This window comes from Seriola dumerili, unplaced genomic scaffold (genome assembly GCF_002260705.1).
Source record: "Seriola dumerili isolate Sdu_G_001 unplaced genomic scaffold, Sdu_1.0 BDQW01000110.1, whole genome shotgun sequence".
Classification (NCBI taxonomy): domain Eukaryota; kingdom Metazoa; phylum Chordata; class Actinopteri; order Carangiformes; family Carangidae; genus Seriola; species Seriola dumerili.
In genome coordinates, this window is record NW_019174365.1 from 7737502 (window position 1) to 7764626 (window position 27125).

General features: G+C 38.6%; 1 protein-coding gene across 1 annotated transcript in view; it reads right to left on the bottom strand.

Annotated features, from left to right (window-relative positions):
* LOC111223117 (CUB and sushi domain-containing protein 3-like) overlaps positions 1-27125 on the bottom strand; it is a 262697-nt gene that overhangs the window by 13907 nt on the left and 221665 nt on the right. The window contains exons 48-64 of the mRNA XM_022747144.1: positions 26781-26894; positions 26458-26646; positions 26088-26234; positions 23409-23597; positions 22373-22558; positions 21812-22006; positions 20592-20765; positions 18206-18379; positions 13924-14097; positions 12933-13118; positions 12400-12573; positions 8424-8606; positions 8075-8251; positions 6242-6421; positions 5510-5683; positions 5122-5295; positions 1246-1319 (exon numbers count right to left, since the gene is read on the bottom strand). Of these exons, the coding sequence (XP_022602865.1) occupies positions 1246-1319; positions 5122-5295; positions 5510-5683; positions 6242-6421; positions 8075-8251; positions 8424-8606; positions 12400-12573; positions 12933-13118; positions 13924-14097; positions 18206-18379; positions 20592-20765; positions 21812-22006; positions 22373-22558; positions 23409-23597; positions 26088-26234; positions 26458-26646; positions 26781-26894 (2864 nt within the window). The remainder of the gene's footprint in view (positions 1-1245; positions 1320-5121; positions 5296-5509; positions 5684-6241; positions 6422-8074; positions 8252-8423; positions 8607-12399; positions 12574-12932; positions 13119-13923; positions 14098-18205; positions 18380-20591; positions 20766-21811; positions 22007-22372; positions 22559-23408; positions 23598-26087; positions 26235-26457; positions 26647-26780; positions 26895-27125) is intronic.

The following is a 27125-nucleotide window of genomic DNA, read 5'->3' on the forward strand; positions in this document are numbered from 1 at the left end:
TATCTATCTATCTATCTATCTATCTATCTATCTATCTATTTTTTAATCATGTTCAGAGCACTTGTTGATAGTGCCTTGGCGTTTCAAGAAATACAGACAGAGATGTAGATGACTATGGAACTGCAAACATGGAAAAGTACCTGTTTAAACTCAAACATCTTCAGTTTTCCTGAAAACAAAATTCTGACTGTATGTCATAGACACTGATCTAAATCAAATCGGCGTATTATGTTTGGAGGCTAAGTCAGGATTTTTCAAGTCTATGGTGATACAATACTCAAATCAAATACAGTAATTAGGTTGAAAGAGTAATTCTAATCACTGTTGTTGTTGTTGCTGTAAAAAATAGGGAATAAACTCCACAGTCCTTGTTCTGTGCACTAATCCATTCTAAAATCTAAGGTCGAAGCTAATACGAGGCTTCAGTTGTCTGAGTTAGTCAGATCAAGTGTTTATCTTCCAATATTACAGTAATTTATTCACATGTATTACCATGGACAGTGTTTCCCCCTGGGGGGGTGGGCTTCCTGGTACTAACATTTAGGTTTGTTGCCAGGACACAGCACTGGCAACATATCTACACATGCCTATTTGGCTACTCACTTGATTGAACCCAGTCAGAGAGCTGCAGCCTCATAAAAGCTTTGCACTCTAAAATGCCTTTTTGCACACGACAAAGAATCTGAATTAGTCCCCCATCCTTTACTGTGAAATAAAAGAACAAAGGGATGACTTCATAAGCAGTGTAGCCAGGATGAATGATTACGGCAACCTATAGCTCTTATGTCATATGGCATGAGTATTGGATTAAGAATTAGATTAAAGGAGAAAAAGTGAGTCACAGGGTGTCCTCATGGCCAGAGGTTCAATATGCTGACCGTGTAATCACAACTTCCCCAAGTTGTGTCTGGCTGGGGATGTTTGTCTGCTCTATACTGCATACGACCAAATGAAGGCATATATGCCCACCAAAATACTTAATAGGGCTGCGACTAACAACTATTTTCATAATCAATTTACCTGACAAGTAACTTTCTCATTCATCGATTATTTGTGTCCAGAAAATGGTGAAAAATCACAAATTTGCTGACGCCAAGCTGACCCCCCCCTTTCTCTCTTGTAACTGGATTTTAGAAGATTCTCTGTTGGGTGGTATATCAACCTACTTAAGTAGAAGTAGAAGAAGAAGAAGAAGAAGAAGAAGAAGAAGGTAGCTAGAGTTATTTATCAGAACATATATATTACCTTGAAACCATAGGTCCGGTTTAAGGAGCCATAGCGTGGCGTTCCTGGGTTATCACAGCTGGTTTTGGTCGGTTCTGAAAAGAACAGGACAAGAGTTTGAGTAATTACACACAAAATCTAAAAGAAAGATAAATTAGCAGGAGCATTATGTGTCCTCTCTTAACTCTCCCTTACTCTCCTCTGTTGTCATGGTAACAGTGGGTTATATATCGCAGCAGGACAGCAGGGGGCAGTAGTGCTTTGTCAGAAAACGAAGCTGGGCCAGCTCTGAGAGTGTGTGTAACTGTGTGTGAGAGTGTGGCAGGGTCATCAGCATGTAGAGCACATCCTGACGCAGAGCTCGATTCAATACAGCTTCCGAAATGACAGATTCACTCTCCACCCCCCCCACCCCCCTACCTCTCCCTCTCTCTTCCTGTACCTATCTAACTGCCCTCCTCTCTCTCTCACCGCTGTCTCCTTTAACTCTCCCCTTCTTTTTCTAACTGCTCTCTTCCTCTCTCTTTCTATCTTTCCATGTCACTGTATCTCTCTGCCCACCCAACCCCTCCTCCCTCGTCTGTCTTATTTAAAGAGCAGGCTGCTTCGCCTCAAAACTCATTCTCTTTCAGTCACATAGTAATACACATCACACACTAACATACAGCTGCAATCACACACTAATAAATCACACAGACACACACACACACAGACACACACACACACACACACACACACACACACACACACACACACACACACAGAGAGAAGCCAACACTCAACACTACATTCTTACTTCACTTCCATCACAGAAAAAAACAAAGCAGCGCTGAGAGTCACTTTATGTGTTTGTGTGTGTGGTTGTGTGTGTTTCAGTCTCAGTCTTCAAAAAACCATCACGTTACAGAAATGAAAGATTTCCCCTCACAAGCAGCATACTTACACTATAACTACTTCTTTCTCAGTAGGTATAGATTAAGTTCTTATATCAATGAAGTAACATTTCAGAGGGTACCTTCTATTTTTAGGTCATCTATTTCACAAAGAATGTTTGACTTAATAGCAGCCGTAAAAGTACTGGATGCAAGCCTTATCTAGAGATATGAAGGAACAAAGAGTCAAGTGTCTGTTCTCATTACAAAAGCTCTCATTTATTACAATTCATCACCATACCTGCTGTTTAAGCACCTGCTCTGAATCAGACATGTGAAGTGGTGCTTGAAACATCACATGTGGTGCTGAATTGACCCACTGGGACCATTTGTAATGTGTGCTGAATATCCCTTCTCATTTTCTTCTTAATCCCCGAATAGCAGAAGCTTGTTTGAAGTTGGATGTGGATTCCCGTTTCCGGAAGCCTTTTACTAAATGCTGTAAGTTACAGTGTGTTCTGGCGTTGTCTTGCTTATGAGCAAGCACTTTCTCTGTAATTTCTAAAAGGGCTTCCCATATAGGAACCCAAGTTTTTAGATCAGAAGTTTTCAGACATAGCTGATCTAATTCGAACTGTTTTACAACTGGCATAATGTGTCACACACTTGCTGCTGTATATAACCTCCCTCTCAGATGCAGATGGAGTTTTCTACATATATACACAACCAGCATTCTCTTGGCACACTTGGGTCCCTTAATACCAATCAATCACTGTTTGAATCCTACAGCCTATCTGAGTGATGTTGCTGACCATGTGCATCCCTTAATGGACATAATTTACCACATTATAATGGCTAGCATGATAGCCATCTAAACCTGATTTCATGAACATGACAATGAGTTCAGTGCACTTCAGTGTACTCCCCAGTCACCAGATCCAATCCAATAAAACACCTTTGGCATGTGGTAGAGATTATATTATTATATTATATATCATATTATATGTGATAGAGATTGGCAGCATGAATGTACAGCTGACAAACCTGCAGAAATGATGGGATACAATCATGTCAACACGGACCACAATTTCAAAAGAATGTTTCCAACATCCTGTGGAATAGATGTCCCAAAGAACTGAGTTCGTTGTGAGAGCAAAAGGCCCGCTGTATTAGTAAGGCGTGTCTAATAAAGTGCTTGGTGAGTAAGTAAGCCGCAATTTGCAACATGTGAGTACATCCCGTATGAATTTTTGCACATTTCACTCATAAAAACAAACGCCATGCATGTGACTCTTGCATGAAGATGCAAGAACCCTGTAAGACTTACGAGAATGTCTGTAATTTGTTAGAGACAATCATTTGTGAAATGGCACATTGCCATCATTTGTGACCTGTGTGTAAGCACTCCTTGCAAATGGCCTTTGTGAAACAAGCCACTGAAATGCTTTCAGTGGACGCTGGAATAGAAACTGAGCCATCATACAAGTGGAAAGTGACACAGCCACATCCATCCAGGGTAACAGTAAAACCAACGTAACACTCAGCATTTCACAGCTCACTCACAGCTCAATTATTTGAAGCTGAAACTAAAGACACACAAGATTGTAATCTTCATTATTGGGTAAGATACTGATTCTTTCTTACAGTGAAAAAAGTAGCAGTTTTATATGAAGTTGTCAATCTGGAAATGATACTTTCCCTCACATTAGAGGACTCCTTTAAGGCTTGTCCTCCTAAGGCTGTCTTTTCATTAACAAGATTGTCTCAGATGAGCCTCCAGTCTCTGTTCATTATTATTCCAATAAGTCTTTGTAACTTTAGCTTTGACAGAGCAGTAGTTGCTCTACACAGCAAACCCCTGAGTAAACTGAAATGTGGCTGTCAACTCCATAATGATGGGTCATTAATTGCCACGATCATTAGGCAGGGGAATTATCAGACACCAGTCCAGGCTCCCTAGTGAGCAAGCATTAACAAAATAATGTGTTTCATAGGTTACAAACCCATACAAATATTCAGTCAGGAAAGTAAATACATTAAAAACAAACAAAAATAATTTTAATCAAAAGAAAACCTATGTGCAGCAATGGGGCAACATTAAAAGAAAGTCTGTAATACTCTGCTTTGATATGTTATTTAAAAGAAGATACTTATTTTACCTCCTGAGAAATCTCATTCAAAGGTCTGGGGGCTCTAGTGACCAACCATCACTGCCTTTTAATTTTAAACCCAGACTTTGAAGTGGGTAAGACACCCCTGCCTGAGGATACCAGGCTGTGCTCCAGCTCATGTGGGCTTGATGATTGATGATAAAGTCAGGAACTATTAAAAAATAATCAGTAAAATCTTAAATCAATTTTTGGTGGAGGTTAAAAGCCGAGTTGGAGAGTTAGTTGAACAACATAATACTGGGGAACTTTCTTAACTTATGGATTTATTCAGAAATACAGTGCTTTGACTAAGATCTATGTGGCTGGGTATCAAATCTCAATACTTTTTTGGTACTGACGATTTACCTGTAGCTCAGAGTAATGATAACTATTCAGTACCAAAAGCTGTTTATTTACTCTCTCATCAGATCAATCTTTCCAATAATGAACTGCATTTATTAGACAAAGTTCTTGTGTGGCTGCTTGTGTTTGGACAGAATTTAACATTTTAAAGCTTTGTCCTCTTTTGTTAAATAAAAAATGAGTTTTGTAGAAAAAACATGTTCTTATTCCTCAAACTAATCAACAAAGGACAGTTTTAGTATTAGTATTAAATCTCCAACAATATGAAGCTCTACCTGACCGTTTTCAACATGACTTCTTGCATATTGGGGGGCATATTGATTTCTGTTGGCCAACATAGCAAAAGTATTTCCATAACAAAATAATACACTGTTCCATGTTCAGATTTTCTGGCAGATTAATACAAACTGCATGACCAATGGAGACAAAGGAGTTTGGATAATATTTTTCATTTGTATAATTGCCTCCCTGGTTTGTCTGTTGGGCAAGTGAACATAAATGAATAAAATTACCGATACAGCGTGGCTGCGTCCCACTCCAGGCACCGTCACTTTCACAAAGTCTTGTTGCTGTGCCGACCAGAATGAGAGGTGGAGCACAGGTGAAGGACACTTCTGATTGATAGATGAAGCTTCGTCCCTCTCTGAAACCACCAACCGGTGTACCTGGGTCACCACAAAACTTGGCTGCGCGCGCGCACACACACACACACACACACACACACAGACAATCCCATTTCAGCATGCGGTGCTAACGATATTGACAAGCACTCGCATTCTTTGTGTAGCTCAAGGACAAATTTAGATTTTTTCTTCCAACTGTAATTGATGTTTGATAAAGAATAATAACAGGCAACGTCAAATGCATATGTGCTACATTTGTGGATGTGTGTGCGCTTACGTAAGCACTGTGGCAGCATGCCGCTCCAGGTGCCATTGGCCACACAGGTAAGGACAGCAGGGAATGAGAGCTCATATCCAGGTGAGCAACTGTAACTCACGCTGCTGCCCCATTCAAAGTCACTGCCCTGCAGTACCCCATTACTGATGGAAGGGGGAGCCGGGCAGGTCACCGCTGCGACGGAGAAAGAGAGGTCGGAAAAGAGTGAGGAAAAAAAAAAAGGCACACATCAAGTTTTTAGCAGCTGCAAATGCAGCTAAAATCACTGTCCTGTACTACTCACAGCTGTAGTGAGGGGGATTTCAAATAGTGATTGTAAAATTAGTTTATCATTTTATTGCCACTAGAATTTACCAGTGCAAATAGTTGGGAGACTCTCTTGTCTAGGAAGACCTTCAATCAAGTTCAGTAATAGATACAGTTTAAACTAATTATGGAGCTTACAAGCTGCTACATGTCACTCAGACAGTATTATGTGATTTGTTTGTATTTATTGTTTTTCCTCACAGAGGAACTGACTGCTAATTGAGCAGATCTGCTGTGTCAGTTTTTTTATACAGTAGCTGGGGCAACAAATAGGTTGAAGTTGTATTTAGAGTTCACTTATGAATACAGTAGTTGTAATGTAAACATGGAAATAATTCTATACCTCTGTACAAAGTAGTGTTAGTGGTGGTTTTATAGTACTGTTTAGAGCTGAAGCAGAGTTGGATGTTTTGATAATTCAGTTACCTGTACATATGGGCATATTCCCACTCCACGTCCCATTTTGGGTGCATGTCCTCACAGGTGACCCATCCTCCTCCATTCTGTATCCAGGTTGGCACTGGAAGGAAACATTCTGAGCAATTGTGAAGTCCTCTCCATAGCGAAGGCCGTTAGCTGGCACACCTGGATCACCGCAGTTTATCACTATAGAGAAAAGTTGGATAGGATTGGAGTAAATGAGATGGAATGACGATTACTGCTCAGATCACGCTCATGCTATGGCACAAGATATTAGGAATTTTAATTTTCTTATTACTTCTGGAAGAGATAAAGAGGGAGGAGAAAAAGAAAGACAGAGGGTCAATGAAGGTGAGAGAAGCAAAGAAATGGATAGAGTGGTAGTGAAAGACTGTTGTGCAATCACTGTTTTTTAAAATGAGCTAGAGGACCATCTGATAAATAAACATCAGAATGGCAAAGGTCAAGATTAAGTCTATAACTGAGAAGACTTTGTCTTGGGAATCCCAAAGTTGCTGTGATCCAAGAGATGACCTAACTAAAACTGCATGTGGACATTGAGTCAAAATGTCAGTCATGAAACTTTGAAAAGTTGTTATTGCCATTTTTTGCATTAACATTTAACTAAAATTATCTATAGTACTATAGTACTGTAGTATCCATAATATATAAGTTTCATTTGTGGAGATCGCAGTGAATAGTGAATCTGTGATCGAACTGTGAGATCTCTTCACATTCCTTTATGGGCTTCACTTCTCATGAATGAAACAACAGTGATATCAAAAATGGCTGAGGTTGTCCTGGGACTCTTTTAAAGAACATTAGGATTCCCCTGACTGTACTTAAAAAGCACTGTCCTTCATAGTCTAATAGGCAGTTTAAATGCTTTTAAAGCCACCCCAGATACTGTCATGCCTGTTAATAGATGTAGTGTAATCTACTGTAAAAGCCAGTTCCTTTAAGTCAGGGATTGCTATAAACTTTTTTCTTTCCAGGACCCCATATTCAAGAATTTTGGTTTCTCAGCATTTCTGTCTCTTTGTCCCATACTGCTGGATATTTTAAATTGTATTTCTTTGTATAGTGCATTAAAGTAGGAAATGTCACTGACAATTGGAAAACATTTAAATAATATTAAAAGACTCTCTTCATGTGAGATCCCAAGACAGGTGAAGTTCCACCTGTTAAAATGGTATTTTTTTGTGATAGTATGTAAATTGTTATTGCTATATTCCACTGTTGTATTTTTCTTTACAGGCATGTGAACAAGCTGATTTTTTCAGTCAGGGTAACACATAGCACTGATTAACATTTGTTCCAACCACAGCTTTGGTCACATTTCATATAGGAACGAAACATAATATTTTATGGTTATTTACTCTTGGGAATTCTGTCACAGAGTTCAAAAAGCAAATTAGCTAAAGTAAACAACGATCAAGGTTATTCATGTCACTCTATAAAGTCTGAAGCAGGAGGATGAAGATTTGAGGCTGATTTCATTACTCAGACCCTCTGCTGTCGCAGAATAATTTAAAACAGGGCATAAAATAGGGTCGCAAAAGGCTGGAAAGGAAACCTCACAATCACACATCAGAGTTTAGAGATGTTTATGGGTTACAGACTCGCAAAGCAAGGATTTAATACTGATTATATATAGTAAGTGATATATAAAGCTGACAGTTGGCTCTTCAGCTTCCAAGTCACCTCATGACTTTACAGTCAAATTAATAAGGCTACAACAAAAATGCATTGCAGATGAATGTATTTACTTATAGAGTATCAGATATTATTAAATTATCTATATGTCAGCCATCTTTCAATATGCAGCAGGTAACTTACTGGTGCAGTTGGGTTGTACTCCTGACCATGTCCCGTTGGCCTGACACTGCCTAGTAGTGGCGCCAGTGAGCAGGTAGCCGTCCATGCAGGAGTAGATGACAGAGTGAGAAAACGTTGTTCCATCCAAACGAAATACTCTGCCATTACTGGGAGTGCCAGGGTTAGCACACTGGACAGCTGGGGGGAAAAAGGAGAGAATGAGTGAGAGAAAGCCTTGTGCATTTCAATGAGTTTCAGCTCTATGACTATACTTGTTTTAGGAGACTGTGCAGTGCATATATAACTGGGTCATTGTCAAGGTCCTGGGTTTGGATAGGTTGAAATTAAATAGTATTAAGAATCTTCCTACGTTTACAGAAGGGCTGCGTGCCGGACCACGTCCCATTAGGGAAGCACATCCTTTCAGCGGAACCAATCAAATCGTAGCCCTCTGAGCAGCTGAAGTAAACCTTGGAACGGATCCTGAAATCCGTTTGGTCCCTTGAGCCATGGGAGGGAATGCCGGGATCACCACAGGAACCAGCTGTGTCTCCTACAGTGACAGAAACAAAAAGACAGGGTTAGGTCGCCAACTTCAAAACTACAGTCATCACAAACCAGCTGCTTCCTCTACAAAGACACAATGAACTTCAAAGCTTAAAATGACTTTTAATTGATCAAATTAAAACTCTAAATGGGGGAGCGGAGAGGGAGAAGGAGAAAAAAAATCTAAAATTATCAAAAAAATAATTGTAATTTATTACTTAAATATCAAACCAGCATTGCTGAGTGAAACCAGCAGCGTGAGGTGAATATTTAATTCCATGTTCCAATTACATTCTCATGGCTGCTTACAAATAGTAGTACATATACTTGTGACAAGGGGCACATGCTTGCTTTAAGAGTGTATGTGTGTGTGCCGTGTATGTGTGTGTTGGTGTGGTGTTGGGTAGGTGGGTGGCAGTGTGTGTGTGTGTGTGTGTGTGTGTGTGTGTGTGTGTGTGTGTGATCCTTGCTCTGCCCTTGTATAGCCGCCTGGTCAGCAAATTCTGCCTGACAGACAGAGCACGCTTCTGGGAGCACACACACACTTTCACACACGAACACACACACTGTCATCCAAATGCACAGGCTCTGATAAATATATTGCTACCCAAACATTTCTGGTCACTATTGCCTATTTTGCTAATGGTCTAAAATTTGCATTGGCTTATATGTGCATATAATTAATGTCCAAGCCTGATTAATTGGTTTTGGATAGCAGCTAGCAGAACACAGGATGAATATTTTTAATATTTTTACTGTTATTTTAAATTTACTAACATCATTCACATCCATTATCGACCATTACTTCAAGGTGTGCAACAAATGCTTTGTGTGATGAACAACTACCATAAGAATTTCCCAAATGTATCTGCAATGTTTTTGTGATTTTTTCCTCATACTTTTGACAAATAACCTCATTTCACATTGGCTCTGTTTGTACTATACTGCAAATATCTAGAGGCTTGTTGCTAAATTGAGCTTACACATACCCACAGACACAACACATAATGACTTAACATCTTTTGTAATGCCCCGGGATTGCAGACAGTGTTTCTCAGATGTAAATAAATAAACCTTTACCACATTGTGTCATTGTTATTTGTCTTTAAAAGCACAGAAATGTGAGGAAACTATCTATAACAAGTCAAATGATTTTTCTTTCAGAATATGAGAACAGATCGAAAATGCTCCATCAGTCAGGAGACACACACACACATACACACCTTCAGAGACACTACATTACCATCTACGCAACTCCCATGGGAAGCTCACACACAGATCCAAAGTCACCATGTAGCCTCAGGTGTATTAGGTCTCAACAGGGCGCAAAATCAATCTACCTGATGTTACTGGTGCAAGCCTGCCTATGTGCATGAATGTGTGTGCATGTATACGTGTAAGTTTCCGTGGGACAAAGTGTTGTGAAAACTAATCGCTGTTGTTTCCCTCAGATGACTTTGGAACAACCACAAATCGGACACACACAAACAGTAACATCTATCCGATAGAAGGATTTGGCTGTAGTCTGGCTTGGATAAATTCATGTGTTACTGAGCTGAAGCTACTTTGCCCTGGCCTGCAGACGTTCTCATAATGCTGGATGAGAAAAATGACTAGGCGATAACATTTTCACTCATCTGATCCAAGGACTTGCTGCAGGAAGTCGAGTAGGGAGGTGTGGGAAGACTAATGAAACAGTTTGAACATGATGTAATTCCTTATAAAATGTTTTTTTAAGCAGCAGCCACTCAGCTTTCAGTAACTAAAGATTAAAGTAATACTTTGACATTTTAAGATATACACTTATTCACTCACCACTCTCCTTTAAATATGAGGTTACAGCCAGCACCCGGTTAACAACTAACATGGCTCCTTCCAAAGGTAAAAAGATCCACGACCAGCATCTTTAAAGGTCACTTATTAACATATTATATCTCATTTGTTAAATCGGCAGATTCGGCAAGTGTAAAAATTTAATTTCTTTTCTGAAGTCTCCACTATTTGCCTGTTAATTTCATGATAATGACAAGAAGTCACTGCACCCTACCAAGAAATAGTCCTGAACATAACCCCCATAAAACCATGTCTTGTTGTTTTTACACTTTATTTCTTGTAGAGCTTAAAAGTTTTAGAGGTGCAGGTGGGTGGATCTTTTTATTCTTTTCTTGTGGAAGCAATGCTAGCTGTTTGCCCCTGTTTCCAGTCTTTGCGATAAAATAAGCTAGCAATCTCCTGGCTGTAGTCTTTCAAGTTTCTTATTGTTGACAAATACATTGACACAGAATTTGAACATTTTGCTTTCAAACCTGTATACTCAGTTTTTTTTACACATGGCTGTAAAACAAGGTCATTCAATGCTTAAGCCTTATAAATAAATATTCAAGATGTGTCTTTACAAAGCATGCTTGTTCATCTTGTTTGTATTTTTCATTTTACCATGAACTTGAAAACTTGACACTTGAATGTTTTTGCTTTTGAATCTCCAATTTTTGCGTAGTTAGGTAAGTAAGTAGGCCAAGGCACAGCATTTACATACACTGAAATAAAAGTCAAATCCCAAATCCTGATCTTGTTAAATCTCACTCTATTTTGAAAACCTAAGAAAAAAACAAAATAATGACAAATATATCAAAACAAATAATTCTCAGTGAAGAAAATTTGATTTGAGGCTTCAGGTCTAGTAACAGTAACCACTGTACCCACTTGGTTAAACTATATCTAGTATGTTAATGACTTCTGAAATGCCAGTGGGGTAACATAACCCATATTACATCAGAAACACCATTTGCTTATCAGCAGTCATGGAGTATAATTGCGGAGCTAGCACTGCTAGAATAGGCTGAACCCTTATTTCTGCAGGGCTCTGGCACAGACCTGCCAGGTAAAAAGCATGAATCACTGCTTCTTAAACTATTACCCTCTCTCACCCTGCGTCTCCCCTGGGCAATTGCTGTAAATAACAATGTATTCTTAGTCAAATCATCTGTAATGTGTTTTCAGTCAGTTTGTTATATAAGTGGCAGCTGGGAGCCTCTCATTCCGGAGAGCCATAATCATGCCCCCAGCCGACTGAGAACCATATAACATTTGTTTATACATCATGGAAGGGAAGGTGGCTTTCTGTCTGGAGAGAATCTAGCTGAATAAGTGTTGAGATGTGCATATACAGTAGGGAGGAAATATGCTTGTGTAACACAGTTTACAGAACAATAAAAGGGGGGGCATTTATAGTACACAGTATTCTCACAAATATACTCACACAGACAATACAGCTAATGCAAGAGAAAATGCACAGGACATACAATGGAAACCACTTATAATGATCACATCCGTCTGGGTCAAATTGACCCTGGGTCACGATAAGCGGTTCACACTCTATACATATTTCTTTAAGTTTTAAATGTGTTAATATGTACAGAACATCTTTAAACTGACTTAAAATAGGTTAACAAAACGAACTAGAACGGGCCTGCACATGATTAGAGGTCCTAGTGCGTGTGTGTCTTTAGAGGGAGGTTATGCTCCACAGCTCTTTTAACAGACAGATACTGATATGTTCTCTTTTCATGCAGTAACCCTGCTCTCTATCTGTCCGTCCATCCCTCTTATTATCCCTCCAATCAAGTGTAAAAGGGTTAAGAAAGTGTGCCTGCAGGATTTAAAGGCATGAAATGATCCACACTCTATTGAGTCTACATGTTTTAAGACATCTTGCCTTTCATCTGCAACTCCTATCTATCTCTTCTTCTGATAGCGTGACTTTTAAGACTGTATATTCAATAGAGGTTAAAAATGGTTACCAGAGCAGAAGGGCATAGGGGCACTCCACATCCCATTGAGCTGACAAGTCCTGGATGATTCTCCTTTCAGCTGTCTACCGCCCAGACAGGAGTACCGAACTGTTGAACCAAATGTAAACTTATCTCCACTCAGCACACCGTTAGGGGGAGAGCCCGGATGACCACAATCTACAACTAGAGACCCAGAGAGAGAGAGAGAGAGAGAGAGAGAGAGAGATGAGGGAGGGATAGACAGCCCATTTTGACTCAACACAGCTTTGCAAGAAGATCTGCAATGACTGCTGTCAAGAACTAAATACACGATTCAGAAACAAAAAGATACCTGTAAGATAAAGGGATGGAGAGAAAAATACAGGACAGAAAAAGAAATACTCTTTGCTAAAATGTATGACACTCTTGAAAATAAGACATGACAGATAATAAAAAGAAACAATGTCAGAGTATTTCTAATTTATTCTAGATAGCATCCAAGTGCACTGTTGTGTGTCCCATAGAATGTAAGGTAAAAAGGCGGAGAGAAGGATCACACTAACCTATACATTCGGGAAGGGGTTTGTCCCATTGTCCAGTCGGTTGACAGGTCAGTACAGGTGACCCAAAGAGGTAATATCCTGGGTTACAGTCATAGAAAACCACTGTGCCAAAGGTGAAGTTGCCATGCTCTATTTTACTCTGCCGAATGGAGTTGGCCGGGATGCCTGGATCAGAGCAATTGACCACTATACACAGAGAGACACAAAGATGGACACACACAAATAAACAGAGATAGAGAGGTATGTGTTATTTGGCATGAACCATAGAGGGCCAATTCTCTTCCCTCTCTTTTATTTCCCAGTGTTTTACACTGGGATTAAAGCTCTGTAAAATAATATGGGGCATAATTAGGAGTATGCAGTGAAGCTGGAAGAAATGACGAGGGCTGGTGTTTAATATGGTAGATATGGTGAATGGTAGGTGATGATTGGTGGTGGTAGGTTTCAGTGTCCTGGATCCAGCACCCACTGAGTGTAATGGCTTGTTATCATCACACTGCTTTTTTAAATTTTACTCAATGCATTGGCACTTCATTCTGTAAACTGGGAAGAAAGCTGATAATTTCAGTATAATCTCATATGAGCAAAACTACTATTGTTGCTGTGATTGTTAGAGAACAATTGGGGCTTGAGATTTATGTTTCACTGAAAACTAAAAAAATCCACTCTTGAGGCTGGAGCCAGGAAAGGCTTAGACGGATGTAGAGTATTTAATCTACCTCAAAACTTCATTAAATTAAAGAAAACATTATAATAAGGAATTTTAACTTTTAACTCTTGTCTTGGTTATAATAGGTTTCAGGGTTACAATTGCAGATATGTTTACATTGAATAAAGTTAGAGGTAGAATTGAAATGACAAGGGTTGAGGTAAATAAGGATGGTTGCCATAGGAAAAGGCAGTAAGGTTAAATAAAGATAAGGGTTGTGGTGGCATTAAAGGTTAGGGATAAATAAGGTTAGGGGTGAATACACTTAACTTTTCTCCCCACCTTTACACGTTGGGGGCGGGTGGCTCCACTGGCGGTTGGCCTGGCACTGAGCGCGTGCAGGCCCCTCCATTTCATAACCCCGGTTACAAACAAAGCTGACCACATCGTTGAGGTTGAAGCCGTTTCCCACCGTACGACCATATATGGGACTTCCTGGATGTCCACAGCTGATCGCTATAGGGAAGACAGTGTGAATCATGGACATATGTAACTACATACAGATTCATTATTAAATTTATTACAAATCTATTTGTGATTGTGTACAACAAATGAGCTACAAAGTTGTTAGTAGGATAAATTTATTGTTGCTTTTTCTCTCATCATTGAGTTTGTTGACACTAGAAAGAAAATCTAGAATATCGCCTTATCTTTCAATGTCTTGGAAAGTGAATTTATTGTCTGATGGAAGTCAAAGGCAGAGTCAGTGTAACCCAGCTAGAACTTGAACTACAGAGCAAATAGTTTTACATTGGTCATTGCTGGACTCATGAAAAGTATTTTCTGTGTTGACAGGACATTTCTTTAACAGTAATGTCTTTCCAAAGACATTCATCATATATAGTTGAGCCGTACCCAAAGAGCGAGTCATTCGAGACAAGGCTGTGATTGTGTTGTTTTTGTGTCCTGTGTGAATGTTTCTGTAGTCACATCCAGCAGTGCTATTTCAGAAATCAATGCCACATATTTATAGCTGACCACTAATGTGATTCAGATGCAGGTCTATTTTATAAATGTTTTGACTTTTCATAACCCACTGCCTCATTTTCTCATTAAATTGCAAAGATCCAATCCACTGACATTTCTTCTTGATGTGAAAGCTACAAAAACATATGAGCTAAACCAGACCTGAAAAACAGAGGCCATGTAGTTCACTGTCTAGAAAAAGAACAGATTCGGACCAATTATCTATGCCTTTCCAACAGTAAGTCATTAATATTCATGAGAATGTCAGATGGCACAGAACACATAGCTGGTATCCAGATTTAGGGTCATTATTTTGGAAATATTAACAGTTAGCAGTGAGTACCCTCTGTTTGCCATTCTGCATCATAATTATTCATCCAGTTAACTTTATTCACTGGGGCTACTTAGAAGTTTGGGTTGTTTTTCTGATGTTTGTGTGACTAGACGGTTTTACAGTTACTGCCGGACCCTCTCTCATCTGCCTCCCAAACTCTACACTTTCACATGTGTTGCTCTACAGGAAGGAGAGGAGTTTGACCAAAGTTAAAGAAATCAGGAGAGACACAGACCAGGTGGGTAAAAAAGTGAATAGGGAAGAGGAGAAAACCAAACAGCAGAGAGGAAGAGAGGGCATCAGAGGAGAAGAGAGCAGAATGAGAATGATGAGGACAAGACAAGACAGGAGTGAGGAGAGGAAGCCTGGGTCTTCTTTTCAATTGATCAGTGAGAATCAGAAGTTTGTTTTTATGACTAAGATACAAATTTATCTGACACCGTCAGCATGCCCTGCAGGTACACACACACACACACACACACACACACACACACACACACACACACACACACACACACACACACACACACACACACACACACACACACACACACACACACACTCATCATCATTCTGTGTTTGTGTCTCTGAACAAGAGCCTCTCATCTCCATAATTACAGTATAATTTGGTTGTAAAATGATTTCCCTCAATAACTCCTGCATGAATAACCTCAATAAAAACAGCATAGCACAGAAACACTCCAAGATACATAGATGGATACACACACTATTCTAACCACAAAGACGCAGATGCATGCAATATCCAAACACACACACAGTATGTTTTGTTTTAAGGATCATAGTCAATTTCATAGAGAAAATAAACTCCCTTTCATGCCCCTTCTATTCCAGAAATGTAGACAATACATCACCACCTCTGTTTTTTAAATATGGTTCTAATTTTGTGAACGAACAGGCTGTCTCTTTTGGGAAAAGGCGTTTGTAATTGGCTTGAGCTGGCACCCATCATCGCCACCTTAACTGTGCCCAGTTGCTGCCTAAAAACATTTAGGATGCTCACAGCAAGTCACCAATTTTAGAAGATTTTCACAGTAGCCTGGACACGTCAGAGCCTTCTTGTTTATCCTCGAGCCCAGCTATTTATCTCATCCAGACCATACTAGCAGTTGGGCCCTCTAGCCCTTCCTATAAGGACTATTGGGTAAATACAACAAGTAAGGGTTATTATTCAAAACACAGACTTTATGCTAGCTTTACTCCATATGGAATCCCTCTTGAACTAAAAGTTTATTCTAAATGATTTTACTTCCCTTTTCCAATTTGGACTTTTACACCCTTGAGTGTCGTTTGAATGAGGTTTATCAGCTCTTCCAGAAAAAAACTCCCGTGGTGGAGATCTTGGTGCGGTGTTCATAAACAATGTTAAAGGAAGCTACACTGTTGTTACTGAACATGTAAGATTCATATTTTTCTGATTACACCAATTTTAACCCCAAAATTCCCATATCATTTAAAAGGAGCTAATACACTACATTTTTTTGCAGTTCTTATCAAACATCTAAAACTGTCGATTCAGGGAGATACCTCTGCATATGTGAAAAAAGTTAGATAGAGCCTTTTGTGGCTCCAGAAGTAACTAAGGGAAATCTGATCAAATAAGACTCAAGTGATGTCACTTGAGTCAGTGCTAAAGACTACAAGTATGAAAATTAAGTATTGACCAAATCACACAATACAACTTGACCAAGTCAAGTTGTGTTGTGGGAAATGTAGGCACCAGGTTTTTGACAAGACACAAAAATAACTGGAATAAAAAGTACCATATCCAACAATGTTATAGTAATGCTAAATCTATGGAGAACTTTTAATAGAAAGTTAAGCCAAAAAAATAGGTAATGCTTTCCTTGTTTGTTTGTTTTTTTTAACTTGTTTTAAACATAAAGTGTATTCTGCAACATAATGGTGTGCAATGACCAGGAACACTACCTTCAAATGTAATTTTAAGTTCAAATTTCAATTGTAAAGTTAACATTGTGTCATCTCTCCATTTAGGTTGTGATTAACAGACAGAAAACAATTTTTAAATTAATTAAATAATTTTACAGTACACACACATCAGCACATACACACAGACACACAACAGCACAAACCCCAAAGGGTGGTTTCCTGTTAGTATTCACTAAATTCTTATTTTTCTTATCACTGAACCAAAGAAACAAACAAAGATATGACTGCAGGTGTTTTTTTAATGATGTGCTGGATCATATCACATCCAAGGCTACACTCCTGATTTTGTTTTTTCCCCATTGACTGAGTCCACCATGTCCTTCTGTAAAGGACATTCCTGTTAATGACCATCAATGTGTTTTTATTCTATTTTCACTGAAGTTAAATATCCATTTCATCTACCCTCCTCCCTCGTTGTCAGTGACAATCATGTTGAACTTCTAACCACAAGAACAACTGGATTTTATTAAATTCCACTTGCAACTTTTAATAGCTGAACTGATGGACTTTAAAGGTGTAAACACTTTTGGTGTAACACTTGTTGAATCCAGTGCCAATTCTTCTGCAACACATAAAATCTCATAGCAGATCTTAATTTGTCAAACATACTGTATTTTTCATTGGTGTACCTTCAAAGTGATTTGAAAGATGTATGATATCGATTCTTCAAGACCACAGGCAAATAAAATATGTAAAATCCACAGAAAAGCACTGAGCACTTATCAACACTTTATTTCCAAATTGCTTGTATTTGAGCAGACTTCGATTTCTCTATTTGGTATCTAGCAAATTTTCATAAACCTTTCAAAAGCCTTAATGAATTTGGCTGCAATTTGTTCTATTCTTTACCATATCTTTCTATGCTAACCCATTGCTGCGTCTTATGAGCACATTTGCAAATCCTGACCACAAACTCCACACACTCCATTTTATGTGCTGCTATTATCCTTTCCAAGCATGCACACACATACTGTAACTACAGAAATCAAAGGGCAATTTTGTCTTTATTTCCTGAATTCTTATTTTCTTATTTGTTATCACTGACCAGATGTACATATTAAGTGCCTGTGTTACCATGACAGAGAAGATTTTTAAAGGTCACACATCTGATTATCAGCAGATATGACTGTCTTTTACAACAAGGTAGTGTGCTTAGTGTGTGTTAACACAGGGTTGGGATCATTTGGTTTTAAAGTTCATACAATGTTCAATCATTCTGGGGTTTGGTTTAATTTGTTAGTTGAAGAAAATCTTAAGTTATTTAGAGGTGAATCTGTGCTTGTGTGTTTTCCTTACATATACAGACAGGAAGCTGTCCAGACCACTGGTTGTCTTGGAGACAGATTCGAACCGATGAGCCTATTAGTCGAAAGCCAGGTAGACATTGATACACAACCGTATCACGGTAACCGAAGTTCTCCCCAATCACCTGGCCATTCACAATGCCTTCTGGGATTCCACAGTGACCAGCTGAAAGAGAGAGACAGACAAAAACACAGGGGACTCAGACAAAGACGAATACTGTCCTAGAATTTGACTCAGAAGTGTACTAATATGCAGATACTATTGTTGACCCTCCTGTTTCAAGCTTGAAAACAGACCAATGGACATCAAAAAACATCCTTGCTTTTTCAGCTCAGCCTGGAATTTTTAAAAACAAATTGTCCTGGTTTACTTGTGGTTTTTTCATTTACTTGTTTTTACTTACTCTTGTTGTGACTAAGATCTGGCTTGTTATCCTGCAGATGTGCAAATATTTCAAAATTATATTACACCTTACCGTCTTATTGTACCCATGAGATGGCTGCTCTGGGTTAGTTTCATGGATACAGAGACAATATCAGAAAAAACAGGCCGGGGAGTTTAACACACCTCGATGATTTAACATCACCTTGGCTCAAGAGTTAGTCTATGTGGGGCATTCAAACTTTTAACACCTGCTGAAACTTGCTGCTGAAAAAGTGTAAAAATAGGCAATTGCAGCTTGAAAGCAGTTTTATCCTGGATATAAGACATGTGACTGTGAGCAATCGCACACAATGGAAAGTAGGATTATAAGGACTCTGTCATCACAAAATATTAGAGGCTCTGTCACAAATTGGATCACCTCTCAGTTATGATGAAGGCTCAGATGGTCAGTCACCTCCTGCAACATTCCCACAGCTGCGTCACTGCTCTTTGCAATATCTTCAAAAGCATCTAACATTTAAATGAAGTCCTTGTGCTTTTAAAAGGATCAGGCTTTACCTGACAGCTAACCTGATATATACAGGAACTCGTTACTCCCCTGATCAGATTAATTGCCATAGGTCTAATTGATGCACAGTGCTAATGCAAGATAATTTAAAAGGCATTTTACAAAAAAAAGGGTGTGAATGTGCATTTTCTTTTCTTCTTTTCTTTTCTGGATTAAGTATTGATTTCATTCCTTACTGTAGATAAAAAGATGCACCATATCCCTAGTGTCAGCAAGTGCTAACAATTCAAAGACAATCAGGGAAGTGGGAAGAGAATGAGAAGAAAAAAGGTTGCCTCATATCACCTGTCTTTTTATATCGTCTGTGAGGTGTTAATTAATAGAGTTATAGGGCATTACTTAAGTGAATCACACACTTTACTTTCTTGGATATTTTGCAGAAAGTTACATGTTGAAGAAAGAAAAAAACATGAAAGTATCATACAGCACCAGCACACTTTACAGTTAAACATCAATAGAATATTAAAATAATGAATGCAATAAAATCAAGTAAAATACATTGAAGTGTGCCTAGGCTTGTTTGAACATATAGTACAAGGAAATAAAAAGAATGTTTCATATCATCAAATGTTTCAGTTTTGGTAAGAAATCTGGCAATTGTGATCGCTTCTACAAGAGAATTTCATTTCCTTTTTTTCAATATTTCAGGATCGACTGTTTAAGGGTTTTTGGAAGAATCTTGCACACATCAGCTTTAATTAATAAGATGATTGGAAACAACAAAATAACTGCACAGGCTTATATTTTAAAGAAGCAAAACAATTACAGTAAAGTCAGTTTTGTTTTGAAGGATAATAAGAAAAGTTACTGAATAAAAATGCTGTTTATAGCACTTTTTTAGGACTCAATTTATTTATTTTTTGACAGAATCATGCCTCCTCATCAGTCTAGGTTAAGTTACATTGAACTTTTTCTTCATAACGTGCATCTCATATCTCTTTCAGCCTGTGAAGTATTCTGGGAAGCGATGTTTCTGCAGAGGCTTCGTGGAGAAGTGACAGCACCATGTCATAACATCTGTTACCTCTGGCTGGCACACTGACAGAAGAAAGGACCTATTTTTTCAGGCTTCTATAAAAAAAGAACCTTCAGAATGAATTTAGTAAGTGTGCAGCAGATGCTTCCTCGTGATAGTTTTGATTGTGAGGTGGACGAGGCCAGAGGTGAGCAGCTGTGCAGCCAAACAAGAGGTGCAGGGCACATACCTACCTTTGATACCTGGTCTCATTAAATTGACTTGAAAAATCCCTCTTTCAAACTCCCTCTGTAATGTTGGGTGTTTCAGTGTGTGTGAGTGTACATGCAAGTATTGTATGTTAGCATGCCCTATATGTCCTAAGCCTTACATTTAAGTCCTAAAAATTCCATACAGTGTCTAGATATACTGTGTGTCTGAATACATTAATAGTTTTAGAAGTTATATACCTAAACATCGTGTTTCCGTTCCACTCCAAAGCCCAGATGACAGGCACTCTCTGACAGCTGACCCCACCAGCATGAAACCAGCATCGCAGGTAAAGATGGCTGTAGCACCAAATGTTGTCTGAGTACCAATCTTCTTCCCATTGGGTGGAGATGGCAGCTCACCGCAGGAGATAACTGAGACACACAGTCAGACACAAGCAATTTAAAAGCAGCTGTGCACAAACGTAGCACCAGCATACGCCGAGAGGCTGGATGAGCTTACTGGTTTCAGTGAGGACCGCTACCAGTCCTGGAGAGCTGTTATCATGCAAATTTGGTGCCAATTTAGTTTAGTTTTTTTTTCACTAACACTCAAAAATGCCTGGTGAAGAAAATAACAGTAAATATCCAAATGTCACAGAATTCTTTAAGGAAAAATAACACTGATTTAAAATGTCAAGGAATCCTCAGAAGAAAAATAGCAGATGACACTTGAAAAATGTCAACGCAACTCCTTCAGGTTAGCACAAGTATTGAAGGAAAAAAGTTTCTTTGCACTGTAATTCAGACATTATCAAATTATTTGAAAGACATTAAATCAAATTAGTAGAAATTCAATTATCACTGAACACACCTCTACCCTTTCATATCAGCAAATTTTAAATGACAAACTTTAACAGCCATTTTCTGCTGCTTATTTTTTCTGCTGCACAAACCAAGAGCTATCGTTTGTGTTTGTATACATAAGATGTTTTAGTCCTTACTGATTTAAGCTGATTATCTGTTATTCAACAACCTGTCATCCAAACTGTTCATAAATGTCAACGGTAGTGTCAGGTCACATTAATTTGGCAATTTCTTCATGTTGTGGCTCACAAACTTGCTGACTTAAAACATCAAAAAGTACATAAAATAACCCTAACTGTTTAAATATGCTGAGGGGACTTGGTTTACTTTAAAGTAATAGTTAGACATTTTGTAAAATACACTTATTCCTTTCTGGCAAAGACTTAGATGAGAGGACTTATACCAGTCTGATGCCTGTTCATTATATATGTCTTTATGTGTCATAAAGGTGCCCAGAGGAAATTACTGCTTAGGAAATAAATACAGGAATAAATACAGGATCTGAACAAGAATACTATAAGTCTCTAGGAAATGATTCCTTTGCCTCCATGTTCAAATCTGTAATAATGGTTACCTCATTGATCATTAAACAGTTATACGTCTGTGTTACTGACCCTGGCAGTGCGGTCTCTCATTTCTCCAGCTCCAGATGCCATTGGGTAAGCACTGGATATGGGCAGGGCCTAATCGGTAGTATCCCGGATCGCAGGTGAACACAATGCGAGTTCTGTATTCGTAGTGTGACCCGTTGACAATCCTCCAGCGGCCGTGCTCTAAAGAAAATGACCCGATGCTGGGACATACTACCACTACAGAGATGGAAAGAGTGTGAAGACAAAATAAAACCTCATGAAATTTGCTTACATTTAAAGTGGGGTCAAGCCAGTGCAAAATATCTCACAGATGCATATTAATGTCTCAGTTGAAATAACAATGTCCAAGCCAGAAATGCATGGCACACACAGTGGTAATTATATATTGCTTACAAACCATATCCACCTGGCCCAGTGAGATAGGATCATTGTTTGAACAATGTAGTATTTCATATTTCTGTTTTTTGTAACTGAAGTGATGAAAATCTTAGGGGTGTCTAGAATTTATATTTGCATTTGTAGCTTTACCATTTAATATGTCAAAATTTGTAACACGCTATGTGTGATCTATGTGTTACTAACCAGAACACCGTGGTATTTTATTGTGGTTGCTCCATGTTCCATCAGGCTGACAGATGGCTGACGTCAGTTCTTTGCTGGAGAGTCTGTATCCATCGTTACAGAAATAGGAAACTCTTGTTCCCACAGAATAGTCAGCTGTTAAAATGCCGCCATTTATAGGAGCCTTGGGTGCCCCGCATGAGACAGCTAGGGGAGGACATACACACACAGTGGTTAAGAAGACAACATGCAAAAAGACACACACAGAAGCCCTAATGCACAGTTGTGTCTGTCAGGCAGATTTGATGTGTACTTTGTTTGAAATATTTCTGGAGATTCAAAGCCACTGAATGTATTATGTATTTGTAAACAATCTTACATATTTCTATCAAACTAAAAATATACAATCAAGAGATGCTTGATCTCCAGTTCCAAACAGCTCTAACAAAACACATCTAACTTGCTGAAAATTCTGCTCCACAGTGGGTTTTAAATAGACTGGTTTGTAGAGCAATGCACCATGATATTACACAGTGTTCACAATCTGCTATACATCCTTCTTTTGACTATATTTGCTATGAGCCATGCCTTTCTATGGTTATTTGATGTGTGGGATTAGACAATAGAAGGTGCAACATGAAAATGTCATCAAGTCTGTGTAGAATACACTATAATACATACTGAAAATACACATAAAGAGAAAGAGAAAGAGAACGCTCTATGAGTTACGCAAAAAGGATAGTTGTTTTTGATTGCTCCCGTTTCATTTCATTAGCCAAATTGATATGAATAACATGTGGCAGTCACATTTTAAAGCCCCTCCTTACAAACACTGCTACTGGCATTTTACTCACTTGAATCTTGTATATATCTACTCTGACGCAAAAAGATTAAATTGTACAACACAAACTTAGCTAAAATTTATTTTGGTGACTAAAGTTATTTTGATGGTTATGAGATATATCATATAGTTATATTTAAAAAAATCTGGAAATTACTGTTTTTTTATGCCAATTAACATCACATACACAAAACAGTTCAGCACAAACAAACACACCTTGACATGCAGGTACAGGAGAATCCCATGTGTGGTAACCAAATGAAGTGCGTCGGCAGGTTGCTGTGGCGTTGCCAATGAGACGGTAACCACGGTCACAAGCCCACCGCACCACGCTGTTGACATGGCCGCCACTCTGAGAGGAAATGGAGCCGTGGAGTGGAGAGTCTGGGGTGGAGCAGTACAGGGCTGGAGTAGAAGAAACAAAATTAAAAGAACAAAGATTGTCAGTAAAAGAAAGTAAACTACAAGCTAGCAAACTTCATTGAGACAGACTTTAATAGCCGATGAGCCAGTCAGAATGAGTGACAGTGTGATGACATCAGAATTGCTAACACCCTTTGCTAAAACAGAACTACTGTATCAGACTATAAAGAGAGACATTTGTCCCTTCACACAGGAGTCCCTACTGTACCCTACACAACAGGAATCCTAGCCAAAATGGGGGACCTGTTTGTGAGAAAAATCAAATTTCTTACACAATTATGGTTTTCATTGTGTATTTTAAACTGTGCTGTTAGAGCCATGAGAAGGTTCAGGATATTATCTTTCCAAGTAAAATATCTGAATTGAAATCACTAGTTGGGCTAAACAGGACAAAATAATTCTGTGAAAGAAAATATTAATGACCACACTCATAATGGTGATGTTGTCTTTCTGGCACACCTTAAAAGCCAAGTGTTTTTTAGCCAATTCTAGCAAGCTGAATGAATGCGAAATAAACTAAATCGCAAATCTCTCGCAGCAGAGCTTCTGATCGAACAATAAATATATATATTTTTTTAATTAACCTTTATTTTACTAGGCAATACTTTAAGACAAACACACTACCCACAAAGTCATCAGTGGCCTTATGCAATTTTATGAAATATTCTTCCACCAAGAAACATTAATTCTTTACTCCAGACAATGTTGGCAGCGGTGGGCAAAACAAGAGGAATCCTGCTGCAACCACCAATAACCTGACAACAAGTTAAGCATTGTCTAAGTTTTTCTGTTGTATGTAGTATTGACATTCTGTAGTCTCAGTATCCATGGCAGTAGATAAAGGTCCATTTACAATAATATCCGTATCTCATATGGTAAGTCAGCAGTAGCAGTTCTATTATGTTCCTCTGTCATAGCTTATAAAGATTACCCAGGCCTGGGTCCAGTAAGATGTTGATTTGGGCAGTGTGCCTGGTGTGTAACTCTCCAAATTGGGCAGGAGCCCAAAATTAAGTTTTTAACTGGCCCTATTTATTAGTGATAAGTCTGTTTTATATGTCCCTCTGGTCTGCCACTGGGCCAGTATCATCTGCATGGTGGGTTTTGAACACAAATGATCAAGCACCACTTAAAAGTTAGTGAGGGAGTTTTGTTCGTTTTACTGTGTTTTCCTTGCATTGAAAACACATAATCAGTGCCAGCAATGTTTTTTTACAGTTTGTCAGGGATTTCTAATTAAAGCTTTCTGACACAGTTTACTTTTAAAGCTCTTAAAGTTTAAAGTTGATGGCCACAGAAAGGGATGGTATCACAGAATCGGCATGTTGGCAAAGCAGCCAGCTCACAATATGTCATTGACGGCTTTAAACTTCTGGTCTCAATTACACAAGGGCTTCTTTCGTGACAACAAAGTTTCTTCTTAAAACAAAAGAAGACATACCAACATAAGTCTATAAAATCTAAATAATGAGAAAAATAATAAGAAAAATGACATAACATAACAAGATATAACAAGAGTGTTAAATTTCTCTTTATAATTAAAATATGAGAACATTTTGTTTTTGGAGAAGAAGTATGGTTCTGGCCGTATATCGACCTGATTGTGCAACTTAAAAAAAAAAAAAAGAAAGAAAGAAAAAAAGAACACTCTTGAGGTTGAACCCTGATATTAGTAGGCTTATAACATATGTTTAATAATCCTTGCAGATGCTCACATTAATCACAGCTACCAGAGAAGGTTACTGAGTGTGAGCGTCCTGGGAGAGTTTTCTGTTATTATTCAGCCTATCATTCATCATACAGAGCAGTGGTTTTTCAAAGGTTAAAGAAGCAGCCTCCTGAGTAGAATGTATGAAGTGAATAAGCAAATTAAACAGGTGATACTGTCTCCTCCCCCTTAACTGTCAAAAAATGCCCTTGAATAAAGCACTCAAATCCCATTACCCCAGTGAAGGTGCTTAATGCACAACAGTCTAAAGTTATACTCAGCAGGACCAGGTGCAAGACTGTCTAAATGCAAAGCTTGCTGTAAAACAACATCTGTGCTCATCAAGCTTTCTTGAATGAATAAAAGTTAAGAACTAACCCATAATACAATTTAGAAATCTGCTCTAGGAGACAGACAGAAGTGAGGTAGAAAAGTATGCTGAAGATGAAGAAACAAACTGCACAGGTGAGATGAAGTTAATGACACTGTAAGTAGTTCATGTACTTTTTAAATCAACTTTCTTGTAGATTACCTGTTTTCCCCACAAAATTGAGGAACTTTCTCATTTTTTCATTATGTTCAACAAATTATAAGTTGTACTTTGACACAACTTAGAGGTTGAACAATCCCTTCAAGTGCACTTCTAGTCAGGATGTCCCTCTGTCCTTCTGTCTGTCTCTGTCTACCTCTGTCCTTATTGCCATGCATTATAACAATATAAAGTAGTAGTAAAATAAAGTTGGGATACATACTTTGGTACTCACCAACATAACGAATTTTGAAGCCTTTCTTGTTTGTGCCATGGTCTGAAGACCAGCGGACCAGGAACTGGTGACCAGAGGTGGTGAGGTTAAAGGGTGTTGGCAGGTCACCGCTCAGCGTTGCCAGAGTGGGACTGTTTGCTGTAGGACCTGAGAGGGATCAGGATAACGTGAGCGGTAAGGAGGAGAGGGGACAGAGAGAAAGAAATAGACAAAAAAAATGAATCAGACATTGAAAATACACTGTGATTTGTTCTAAGTTGGTATTTTGTATTTTTGTGGTTATAACTGTATATCCAGTTTTCCCGTGGTGATCAAGTTTCATCCTAACATGTTTACAGCTTTAAGTGTGTCTGTGTGTGTGTCTTTTTACCATCAAAAATCTCCAACACATCAAACTCTCTCTCAGTGTGGAAGCTTTCAAAGGTAATGGTGACGTTGTATCCTTTCTCTACTGTAACGCTCCATGAACACATTTGGAGGTTAGGATAACTTTCTGGCCAACCAGGGCTCAGGATGACACCTGACGAGTCATATCGCACATCATGTGCAGGGCATTGCACTGTGGATAGAAAATTAAGGGAGGGGACTGGTTATGTTAAATAAATACACACCATTGTTATATTCAGTGATTTCATTATCAGCTATTTGAAATTTTAATCAAAACACTGAGCAAATGTATTGGCATATACACACCTTGGCATGTTGGAGGCTGTGCATCCATCTGTAGTCTTTCTCCCAGACGACAGGTTAGAATCTCACTGCCGACCAATGAGAATCCAGGATGGCATCTGTACCTGATGATGTCACCTGGAGGCACAAAATCATGGTGTGAGAAAAGTGTTTGGAAAACAAAATCAAGGCAGACAGAAGGAACAATATTGTTTATTTTTTGCTAGTGTACAGTGAGTAGTGAAATGTAACCACACTCCACTACACTTATTTGACAGCTTTAGTTAGTAGTTATTTTACAAATTAAGATTTTAAGTAAAAAACATATCAGCAGCTTATGAAGATGGTGCATGGCTATAAATTAAATTT